Below are 12,095 nucleotides of genomic sequence, written 5' to 3'. Positions count from 1 at the left end.
AATAATGATGATGAGGGTAAGCATATTGCTCCACAGTGCTGCAAGTTCCATTTTAATTTCTGAGAATCTTACTTGCATGCAAAGTCTAGTATATGAATTAATAATAAATTTGTAAAGAGAAAAGAGATGTATTAATAATAAATTTGTAAAGAGAAAAGAGATGTGTTAGTAGCGTTACTCTACATAAAATTAAAAAAATATAATAAAAATGAGGGTAAGCATATTGCTTTACAGTGCTGCAAGTTCCATTTTCATTTCTGAGAATCTAAGATTGTACTTAAAGAGAACCTTACTATTCCTTTTTACAAAAAAGAATATTTACAACTTGGACTTTGAATTGATATGCACCAATTTTTTTTTATGTTTTTATTGGATTTGTAAAGAACATTCCTAAAAAGTTCATACATAAAAAAAAATTTAGAATTTAGAACAACCTAGCCACCAGCTTAAGACTAGCAGCTTTATTAAATCTCATTATTTTAGAATTCTATAGTAATCTTAAATCTTCAACAGCTCTCTTACCATCCTTCGTCCGCTCTTCTTTATTTCCTCTTCTCTACATGTATGTCTCTTTTATTACTAACATAAGTAAAAGAATAATTCTAGTCATATCAAATTATACCGCATTGATGTGACAAGTGATTATTAAGACCACATCAATTAGTGTTTTTCCAACTACCATATCAATTAATGGTTTTATTCATCTCATTGAATATTAAAGTTTCCTCATAGAATACATCACATATCGCATGATATGATGTAAAATTTTTAATTAGTATACCATTATTCGAAGTAAAATTCAAAAAAAAACAAAAAAACAAAAAACAAAACAAAATGGTTATCAAGTAGTTTTCGCAAATAACCCATCATCTGGACTAGGTTACAGCCCAGTTCGGCCCACACCCGATTATCTTTCACAATATCAACTGAAGCCACTGTTATTCTCGGCCCTTGGAGTCGGGTCCATTTGCTTCTTCACTCTCGGTCTCTGAGTCGCACTATTTTCTGGTCTCCGCTCCGCCTCCGCGTACCTTCGTTGACACTTGACATCCAGCTTTCAAGGTTCAAACTTTAAACCCCCTTTTTTTTCTCACAGAAAAGTATCTTCCTCTTCGATGCAACCTCAAACATTTGCTAAGCAGCACAGTTTGTGCAACCATTGATTCAACCAAGCTTATGCAAGACAATCACAGAGAATCTCCATATTCTTCTTCTTCTTCTTCTTCTTGGTAGGTAAGCAGTCTGAACCTTTCTTCTATGCCCTTCACACAAGTTTTCGTTTCTGGGTTTTCTTTTTCTTTCTATATAAGAAAGCTTAATGATTTCATTTATTGGTTTTTAATGGAAAAATAGGGTCCGGTTGTAGTGTAAAGAAGTGGATTTGTCTCGGATCATGGAGAAGGATTTTGTTCTGTTGGTTGGGATTTTATTGTTGCAGATTGTAGTTCATTGCTCTGGTGCTGATTCGAAGGTAAGGAATGAGAAAACTGATTTGAATTTGCTTTTTTTATTTTTTTATTTTTTTTTATTTTATAAAATCCCATAAATTGCAATCATGGGATGAAAATTAATCACTGGTTTTCTGCTGCTGTTTGGATTCGGATGTAGTTAAGATCCCAGTTAGATTATTTTGGCGGAAAAGATAACTAGAATTTAGTTTGGTTGGCGATGATCATTTGAGCTTTACACATAACAAGTGATGGTATTCTGTAATGTGTGTATGGTTTAAAATCATGTCCTTTGGTTCTATGTTTTGTTCCTCGTAGACCTGAAAAGTTTCAGTCGCCATTTATCATGAGCAGCGACTTACTGGACGCAAGTGTTTTGAGTCTTCCCTCACATCTATACATCGATTTCAACTGCAAAATTACAAAGTGCAGCAGTCTTTCCTTCATGGATCTCTGTTTTTTCCTCTCTCATGGACCCATAGATCAACTGATTTATGTTTCCTCATGTAATTTTCTGTGTGCATGTTTGCCTCCATTTGATGAATGTTGGAGCCAAAAATCTGTGCATGAAACTGGATCTGAGCTGGTATACTCAAGTTTCTAGATGGATCATTACTCCTCAAGTTCTTGGATGGATGCAATGATTGTGGAACTTCCTGGGAGTGTAGAATGATTAGTTTTCATCCAAAGCATGTGGTATTAATCATGGCATTAGTCAATAGGTGCTCAGCGGGCTCCCTTTTTTTAAAACGGAAATTGCAATTTGAACCAGTGATTTTATATTTTTGGAGTTAAAAACTGGACCAAATGAAACTCACTTTTTATTTTTGGAATGATTTTAATTGCTTTTAAGCGTGTATTTATTTGTTAGAGGTTTTGAATGTAGGTAGAATCCAGTGTGAAAACTGATTTGGGTCGGAAAAGTTCGTTAGCATCGACTAATTCAAATGGTTCCAATGATAACACTGTTGGGTCTAATTTGGTTTTGCATGCTACCGATGTTCAAAAAGTGAAGAAGGACGGAGACCGGGTGCTTGGATCAAAGGAGGGTGATGGGGATAAGAAGAGCAATCCAAGTAATGAAGTGGGTGTGAAAGAATCTGATAATGTAGCAAAGAGTGGGAGAGGATCGAGTGAGGGATCCAAAATAGAGGGCGAGGACAAGAAACAGAAGTCGAGTGATGGGTTGGAATCAAAGGAAGTACCTAAGGAGGTGGGTAATGGAGTAAATGCAGTCTCTGTGAACCCCATGAGGAAGGAGGGGACTCGAAGTGAGGAATGTGATCTATCTAATATGTGCACTGATAAGGGCAACCAGCTGGTTGCGTGTTTGAGAGTTCCCGGAAATGGTATGTTTTACATTTTGTATTCATGGCAGTTCTATGCATATTTATTGTTTATACTATCCATCCTGGGTGTTTTCCTTATTTCTTGGACTAATGGATTGTTCTCATTCAAACTGAATTATTAGTCTGGTTAAGAATTCGGTATGCAATAAATCTTCAGATATTAGAGTTTGTTCTTTATATTTTTTCAGATCATTTTTCATTTAGCATACTAAAATATGGTTTTTTTAATTTTACTTTTAAAAGTTAAGTTTGTTATGTTTTGCATTGATCATACTTGACATATTGTGGGTTATCATTTTTCAGATTCTCCCCATCTTTCACTTTTAATTAAGAACAAGGCCAAAGGCCCTCTCTTGGTTACCATTGTAGCTCCTGGTTTTGTGAAACTGGACAAAACAAAAATTCAACTTGAAGAGAAAGAAAATGGAAAGGTAAGTGTAAAGACGCTATAGAGTTGTTCAATCAAAAAAGATATTTTTGTTTGATGATTTCTTAATCGAAGCTAATTAATTTATATTGTGATGCAAATACTTCATAACGTCCTAGTACTTTTGTAAAAAATTGTGCGATTGCTTTTGCAAAATAGTTCAAAGGGGATCCCTAGGGCTATAAGAGAATCAATTTCTTGTTTCCTTTAACAAAAATGCAATCTAATGTTATATTTCATCGCCTGGTTGGTAATGCTTCCTTGCTTGAAGGACTTCATAGAATATTCAGCATGTCCTTGTATCCCAATTGGCGAATGAGAGTTTTCCGCCAGGACACTTGGTTCCTTTGATCATAGTGTGTCATAAGTTCTTAAACTTTCCAGATGCATACTGCTACCATGAATTGGCTGAATCTTTACACCTACATCCCACATGGGTAGTAAGTCTATCCAAAAGTACCTTGTAGTAAACAAAAACCAATGCAATATTAGTATTGCGGATGCACCAATTAGGCAATAGTCTAATAAGAATCCCAGTACACAATAGATTGGTTGATTCTAAAGCCTATCTCTTACATTGATAGCAAGAGTTTACAGGAAGCTAGATCAAATGCTCTTACTCATAGTGGTGTGGTGGCCATGGGCTCAACTAATGGCCTTGCCAGGTTGGCTTGGACACATACCAGTGGCAATATGTAACTCATTTTCGTTTTTGCATTGAGAAGATATGGGCGTGTTTTCTAGAGATGTTAATGCGTAATGCTTGTCACCATGTAAAAAGTGGATTTTGATCTGATATAATTTGGGTTCTGCAGGTTTTGGTTTCAATTGGAAAGGGAGGAGCTGGTGGTTCAATTGTGCTAAAAGCAGGAAATGGTCAATGCAACCTTGATTTGAAGGACCTGGTCACACACAGTTCCAGGAAGGAGCCTGAGAATTCTTCAAACTTTGCCTACACAAACTTCCTAAAACAAAAACCTACGATTGCAGTTGTGTTCTTTGCTTCAGTAGTGATATTGGCATCGGCTTGGATGTGCATCAGCTTTAGGAATAGGCGGTTCTCTGGCAATGGGTTGAAATATCAGAAGCTAGATGAGGACCTGCCAATTTCCAACGAGGAAAAACCGGTGTTGCAGGTTAACGATGGATGGGATAATAACTGGGACGATAATTGGGATGATGAGGAGGCACCCCACACACCCTCAAAGCCAATTACTCCTAGTCTCTCTGGCAAAGGCCTCGCCTCACGACGATTGAACAAGGAAGCGTGGAAAGATTAGTCTGTTAGGTTGAGAAAGAGATTATAGATGCATGTTTCTATTTTGTTTATCTGTCTGTTTATCATTCACAGATAATTATCTGATTTTCCATTTCCCAAGCAGATGTAAAAACAGAAAAAAAGATATCCCACTTATTTACATGAGACTATAAGCTGACTTGTACACCAAGGCTTTTTGGTTGTCTTTAGTGAACTTTTGCTCCCGTTCTACTTTCCAGGGCAGGTGTGGTTTAAAGCCTGCTGGCTAGGGTACGTCTGCTCTCTTGCATCCAAGTTCGAATCTTCTTTTCCTAAAACTAAAAGGGTGCGTTTGTTGCACCGGACTGTCTCGGACTGGACTAGCTGCAGGGACTAAGTTGGACTGGCTTAGACTAGACTAAGCTGGACTAACTTAGTGAAGCGTTTGGTGCAGTGTCGGACTAAGAAGCAGGATAATGAAAACAGGATTATTCACCATATTTGTGTTTGCTTAGACTAGGATTACATTATTGTTCTATTTTAATAGCTCCAATACATGTGTCCAATGCCCTAAAAATTGGAGGGTTTGGAATTGGAATTGGGGTTGGCATAGGTGTAGCAGCATTAAAATTGAAATGGGAGTAACAATCCACAACTTGCCCTTAAAAGTTGATTTAATTTGTCTTCTTATCACACATTAAACGTCATTAGCCATCAAATACTTATATCAACATAACTTGATCCAAGGATTTCTTAGTCCGACAAATACATCATTCACTAAATTTTCATCCAGGATATTTTACAAAATGCCAGTTAACTATAGTATAGCATTCCAAAGTAGATCTCCATACTTTACAAAATCCTAGTTAACATTAGCCAAAATACGTCATAGTGCAAAGCTAAGTTAGAAGCCATAACCTAAGATTGTACGATTAATAAAATACATCCATGTCTAAGGGCACCACATAATATACTCATCCGCTTGCTTTGTCGCTTAAAAGCCTTTGGACGAACACTTTCTTGAGTCCCGAATTGATTGCCCTGAACACTCCCACATTTTGTGGTTTTTCCAAAATAAGAGTCAATGCATCAATTTGATCCATAGGAGAAAGACACATTATGCTACTGCACGCTTTCCATCTGGCACAAAGAACAAACCAAATAATATAATCCAGCTATGCTATATCAGCTGATAAAACAACATTACCGCAAATATCAAAAGCAAACTGAAACAAGTACAAAATTTCTAGGTATACTTATACCTAGAAAAACAGAAATCATGGAAAAATAGGTAGGGAAATGACAAGTTGCACTTGAACTAATCAATCGTGCAGTGTTTTGGTAATGGCAGTGGAGGAGATGGCGGAATTGGGGCAGGCACAGGCCCAGGTTATGTTGGCGGGGTGGGTGGTCATGACGAGAAGATGAACAAGGTCCATGGAAATATTCAGTGATTTTACTAGAATAAGATAAAATAACTATTTTCCAATTTAGTATGGCTATGGTGACAAGAAGCAAGAAAAAACAAATAAGTCGTAGTTCTCTTCTGAAGGTATTTCCCCACTGTACCGGTAATATAGCGGTTACATGTAATAAAGTTAGTTTGGTTTGTATACAAGGTGTGTTGTTTCACTTAAACAGAGAAAGATGAATAGTTTGGTTTGTATACAAGGTGTGTTGTTCCACTTAAACAGAAAAAGATGAAGGGCAGGAAGAACAGATGTTACACACCTCACAGTGCTCACACAGTTCAGAACTTGAATACACTATGCTGACTGCACAAAAACGAAATTTACATGCCACCAATTGTGTGACCAACAACAGCAATGACATAATTCGAAGCCTAAATTGCAGAAGAAAATAAATCAACTAAAAACGTTGTAAAAAGTATATATGTCTATAATTTAACTTCAACCGCAAGGAAATGACAGTGCCAAGTAACAGAGACAAATCTCATCCATGCATAACATAATATGTACTGGGAACTAAGAAATGACCCTGTTCTTGGAGGGGTTAAAGAGTCAAATAGAATATTGGAGGGGTTAAAGAGTCAGTATGCAGTTCTCGGACTATTGGCAAACGACTCCCTTGCGTGTATGGTGGTGTATATAGAAGGGAAGAAACAACAAACGTTTTGAGAATAGCACCTGCGGTTAGGAAGATCAATATGCAGAACAATGCTGTCATTTCAATGTAATGTTGAGTTCATAAAGCTACAATGGATGCTATGATTCCTTATCATCGAATGTACGAATGATGCTAAGTCTGCGTGACTCATGAAGAACTAGGAACTACAAGATAAGAAAAGCAAGACAAGGGATAAATCCGAACGATATTAACAAGCAATTAGCTGGAGCATTTTAAAGCATATGGCAAACTACAAAGTCTAAACAATCCAAGCCCAAGTAACATTTGAATAAATCAATCTAAACCATAACAACGGGATTATCAGTCGAAGACAGTACAAACAGAAAAATGTGTCTTCAGAAACAATGCAAATGAAATGTATTCAACAGCCAATAGTATCGTGCAGTTTTTCCACTAGGAGCCGGTTATCCCGCAGAAAGATAAAGAAATAAGACCAAAAGATAAAGAAATTACTCGTAAGTAAAAGACGAATGAGTTGTTCAAAGTTCGTATTGACAGTGGAGTCCTAATGAGTTATTCACCGAACATTTTCTATACATGTTGCTTGCTAACTCGTATGCGTATTCTTTTGGCAGACTTACTAATCTGCTGAGAAGACGAACATTTTCCTACTTTACCGAAGCAACACTATCGCATCATGTTTTCGAAAAACCCAAAAAAATCCCATTCGAATTAAAATCTCGAATTTGTTTAGAACCCAGATCATATATCAGATTTACACATCAAATTCGAAGCCAGATCACATTTCAGATTTACACATCAAATTCGAAGCCACATCAATTTGTTCAAGTGCAGAGGTCTAGGATTCAAAATTTCTCAAACCCAAAACAACAAAATCAAATAAAGCTCAGTAATATCACGATCTGCAAAACAAATGACGAAATAAATCGAAGATTCGAAGTTTACCAGACAGCTCGGAGCAGATGAGGGCGAGCAGATGCAAATGAGGGAAGACGTAAAGATGAGGGTGAGGAAGACGCAGAGATGAGGGTGAGGAAGACGACGATGAGCGACGGCAAGACGACGATGAGGGAAGACGACGATGAGCGAGGGCAGGGAGGACGAGCAGGAACCTCGCGATTTTCTCAGTTTCTCTGGGCTTACGAGTCCGCCCAATTTCGGGGATCCTGGGTAAGACCTCGTAAGGAGGTGTTTAATCCGAGCGAATCCCACCTAATCTCATTAAACTAAATCCTGCAGTAGACCAAACAAGGGACTATAGTCCAGTCCAGTCCAGTCCTCCTTAATCCTATCAAACAAACGGGCCCAAATGGTTTTAAATATTGCTTTGGCTCGTCTCTGGCCTCACTCTCACAATCCCGATCATGGGACACCCCCATCGAAGATTTACTCATGGATTGTATGCCTTCCTAACTGTTAGTGGATTTTGGTATCTCCTAGTCCTTGAACGCAACTGTGTTATGTTTTTGTTTTATCGTTTAAGTAATTAACCTTGTTATGAACCGCTCATCTAATCTTGGACTTGAAGGGGACTGCTGGGTTAATCTATGACCTCTTGTTCAACCTCAGACTTTGTTGGGTTGGGCTTAGCAATTCCCTTATGTTATCTCAATAGGCAGCCCAATAAGGTGAAGAAATAAATATGTGGACTCTACAAAAGAAATACTTGCAATAAGGTGCCAAATTTCTTCTTCACATTGCAGTTTGTGTTGTAGCCTTGTTGGTATGCTAGATGGAAATTGTTTGCTTGTCTTTCATTTTCCTTCATATTTATATATTAAGAATACTATTTTTCTTTTACTTTCAAATCAAATTCTAGGTACATTATTTTTTCTTTTTACAAACGATATCAAATTCTAGGTTTATCATTCTTACAAGTCCTTTTGGTATTACCTTTTTTTCACAAAAAAAAAAAAAAAAAAAAAAAAACTAGTTCATTTTAAAATTAAGCAATAAAAAGTATTTGGTAAAACTAAATATGTTGTTTATGTTATTTATCATTCTAAATACATTTCACACCTTGGAGACACAAAGTGAGGGCCACCACCTACCATTACAACCATTGACCTTACATCACCATCGTTGTTACCATTGCCGCTACCACAATTGTCACTGTTGCTGCCACAACCATTGCCACCATAACCACAACAACAACCTCAACCACTAGTATTGCCACCACCATCATTGTCATCACCGCCGCCACCATTTCCACTACAACCATAAACACCACCATTGTCACCACAACCACAATCACGACTACCGGCGGTTGTTGCCACCTTACCACCATTGCTACCTATGCACCCCAACCACACCATTTGTGTTTCCATCACCACTGTTGCCCCCACCACCACCGGCAACATCGTCGTCACCACCACCATCCTTTCACCACCGCCAACCTCATTACAACCATCGTTCACTGTTGCCGCCACCACCCCTACAATCGCTACTACCACCACTGATATTTTTACACTACAACCATTACACCCTACTACTAACACCACCATCATACCCCCACCGTTGATGCTGCCATCACCACCACTACTGATGCCATCGCTGTGTCGCCACCGCCCACACTACCATATCCAGTTTTTATCACTTTTTACAATTATATTAGTTATATTAAAATTTACCAAGTGTTGTTACACTACTTTTCATACTCGCAACACTTTAAAATACAGTTGATCAAACTCTCAACTATTTTATTTTATAGTTGATTATTGTTAAAGCACATCATAAACAGTTTTCTAAAAAGGTATAGCAAACCCAAACTAGCCCTAAGTCATTGAGATTGGCTCAAATAGTGTTGATGGTTGGAAAATGAGGTAGGATCATACTAGCTCAAGCAATCAGCTTTCTTCTATTGTAAAAGAAAACGACGACTAGTATTGACATAAATGCACATCTAAAACAAGAACCTAACAGAGGTAACTATAAACCCTAAACCCTTCACATCAGTCTTTGAAAATTAAAATGGGGGTGTCTAGATAGCACCACCCTAGTTAAACATGAATCAATACAATTCTAAAAATACTATAGTTCTTTTTGCTTGCAAAGGACAAAACTATTTTATCTTCGAAAAGAAAATTTGAACTCGAGAACAAAAAAACAATTACATTACCTTAACCAACCGATAATAAACCACATGTGCACACTTTTTATCCAACGATGTCAACCCAAATATTACTTGTGAATTAGTTGAATTCAAATCTTATGCACCCATTTCTATATGTGGCCTTTCTGTGGCTCGCTTGAAATCTTGGCACTTGTCAGCTAACTGAACAAACACCTAATAGAGTTAACTCCAAATAAAAAGATTCTCCAAAAAAAAAACTCTAAATAACAGAAAAAAAAAAAACAAAATAATAATAAAAAAATAAAAAAAGCCCAACGTACTGGGTACTCTCCCTTCCCACCACCTCCTCCCTCACGAACCACTGCCTCTTTCCCACTCCGACCTAGGACCCCCGATCTAATAAACTTCCACCAGATCAAACCTATCGAATTGAACCCAATTGAAACAAAAACAGATCGTCCACGAAAATCAACAACCAAAAAAAAAAGAAAAAAAAAAGAAAAAAAATGATTGTTCATAGTTTACGAGCAGAATACCCCATAATTCACAATCATAAGAAGTTTTCTCGGTCGAATTTCATATGAAGAGGAAAGAAAACGAAGAGCAGTGCTTGGTATTATTATTATTATTTATTTAAAAGGGCACATAATCAAATTAAAGAGTTAACGTGGTTAAGTAAAATTAAGTGATTGTTCTTGTGTCAAAAAGTTAGACAAGTCATAAAAAAAGTTATACACAAAACAGGTGCATAAGACTAACTCGAATTAGTTAATTCCTTGTATGATTCTTGGGACAAGAGTGATTGATACAGATTTAATCAAAACTATATCCTTTGCATGTGTGTCTCATGGGAAAATCTAGTGCCCTCTTTTGTCCTCTACTCCTAAATTAAAAAATTTTAATTAGTAAAAAAAAAAAAAAACTCATGTTATACATTTTTTCACATCATGTTTTGTTTTTTTTTATTTTTAATAAAAGTTTAAGAAGGGGAGGGTACCGCATCTAGAATAAGGGCATACCACAATCTTCTTTAGTGAAACTCGAACATGAGTTTTATGTCTAATAAAAAGAACGATTTTTATCAATTCAACCAACTTTTAGTAATTACATTTATTTTTTGTTATACAAGACAAAATATGTCATTTAGTACTACTGTCTAATACTATTTATTTTCATCTGTAAGTAAGAAGTCTTAAATTTAATTCTTGCTAAAAACAAATAATATCAATTGTAAAAAAAAATAAAAATAAAAAATAAAAAAGAAGAAGTGCATAGTCCCTTGAATCACGCTCCCATCCTGTCTTCTATTCCTCTTAATTGTCGTATCCCACAACCTCTACTTCTACGATGTCGTATTCCACAACGGTAGTTAGGAGCATGTGAGGCCTAGCGTCATCGTCACCACGTTTCACATTCTCACTGGACCACCTTGACGGAGCACGTGCAGTGGCTTCGCTTCCCGTTAGGTTGAGACTCGCACAGCACGTGGGGGGCCCTACGGGAACTTGTCAGAGCGCACGAGCCTTCACATCACAAAGAGACACGTTTCAAACTTTCCGGAGTTAGCGGCCGGAGAATCAACGTTGGATGTGACTGGGGGAGGTAATTGACGGCTGAGATACGCGAACATGACAGTGTTATTGTATTCTCGTCTTTACCTTGTCTACTAGTAGGGTTTTAGAGGGGGGTGGTCGAGTATTTTATCTCACGGTTGGAGTCCGCCGACGACCAATTCGAGTTTTGACTGCACAGTATTTGCAGCTTTTTTTCATGATAATATTTCATGATTTTGGGTTTTTTTTTTTTTTTTTTTTTTTTTCTTTTTTTTTGTGACATTGTTTAATTCTAAATAAGCAAATTTGCAAGTCAAATGAATAATGCTACACATATTACCTATTTGTACTATAACTTATATCATTTTTCTAATAAAAATAGGATCCGCCAACCCATGTTGGTTTGATCTCTATTAGAGAGATGATACAACTATGTAGTAAAAGTAGCATTTTTGAACCAAATTTGTGACACTGTTTGGTTTTAGAGGTATCACATTTTAAAACTAAATTATGCCACTAATAAACACATTAATAAATACTTAAGTAATATCCAGTCGTCACTTAGTAGTTAGTGCTACTGTTTAAGGGTATTCTTCTTCACTTGTAAGGAAGAGATCATAGATTTGATTCTCGCCAAAGGCGAAGTTGAACCACATTATTATGGTAAGCCTATTGTAAGACTTGGCTCATTCCCCCACCCCCTTAGTATAAATACTATCATTTGTTAAAAAAAAAAAAAAAAAAAAAGTAATAATCCAATCTTAACATCCACATCATTTGGTTTATAAAATTTTGTTTAAAATTTTAATCTCTCTAACATTAGTCGTACCCAAAATAGTATTCTAACAATTTGATCCAGTTCAACCAAAAAATATATCTCTTCTCTATTAATTAATGAA

At 36.7% G+C, this 12,095-nt stretch overlaps 1 protein-coding gene and 1 long non-coding RNA gene across 6 annotated transcripts; one reads left to right on the top strand and one right to left on the bottom strand.

Annotated features, from left to right (window-relative positions):
- The first annotated feature begins 958 nt into the window (after positions 1-958).
- On the top strand, positions 959-4,672 carry LOC137710673 (uncharacterized). Of its 3 annotated transcripts, none has more exons than XM_068449764.2 (5): positions 959-1,229; positions 1,354-1,471; positions 2,335-2,797; positions 3,101-3,228; positions 4,040-4,672. In XM_068449764.2, exons 2-5 carry the CDS (start codon positions 1,394-1,396, stop codon positions 4,502-4,504), a joined length of 1,134 nt encoding a protein of 377 aa, XP_068305865.2. In that variant the 5' UTR covers positions 959-1,229; positions 1,354-1,393; the 3' UTR covers positions 4,505-4,672. The 3 variants fall into 3 exon arrangements, with proteins under 3 accessions (XP_068305865.2, XP_068305864.2, XP_088551832.1); XM_068449763.2 differs by having other exon boundaries at positions 959-1,233; XM_088695706.1 differs by having other exon boundaries at positions 1,015-1,233; positions 1,354-2,144.
- A 496-nt stretch (positions 4,673-5,168) lies between these two features.
- Positions 5,169-7,935, bottom strand: LOC148696229 (uncharacterized). 3 transcript variants are annotated; one of them, XR_015963541.1, is made up of 2 exons: positions 7,516-7,935; positions 5,169-5,601 (listed from the first exon to the last, which is right to left on the bottom strand). It is a non-coding gene; the product is annotated as an uncharacterized LOC148696229 (long non-coding RNA). The 3 variants fall into 3 exon arrangements; XR_015963539.1 differs by lacking the exon at positions 5,169-5,601 and adding an exon at positions 6,165-6,752; XR_015963540.1 differs by lacking the exon at positions 5,169-5,601 and adding an exon at positions 6,165-6,236.
- Positions 7,936-12,095: the final 4,160 nt, after the last annotated feature.

Source organism: Pyrus communis, chromosome 6 (genome assembly GCF_041283825.1).
Source record: "Pyrus communis isolate YQ-2024b chromosome 6, ASM4128382v1, whole genome shotgun sequence".
Classification (NCBI taxonomy): Eukaryota; Viridiplantae; Streptophyta; class Magnoliopsida; order Rosales; family Rosaceae; genus Pyrus; species Pyrus communis.
The sequence above is the reverse complement of the archived record's forward strand: the minus strand, read 5'-3'. Positions and strand labels throughout refer to the sequence as shown.

Excerpts from the sequence above, each read along its gene's own strand:
- LOC137710673 (XM_068449764.2), top strand. The coding sequence starts at position 1,394 with ATGGAGAAGGATTTTGTTCTGTTGGTTGGGATTTTATTGTTGCAGATT. Across the intron at positions 1,472-2,334 it reads GCTCTGGTGCTGATTCGAAG|GTAGAATCCAGTGTGAAAAC; the intron begins GTAAGGAATGAG and ends TTTTGAATGTAG. Across the intron at positions 3,229-4,039 it reads AAGAGAAAGAAAATGGAAAG|GTTTTGGTTTCAATTGGAAA; the intron begins GTAAGTGTAAAG and ends TGGGTTCTGCAG.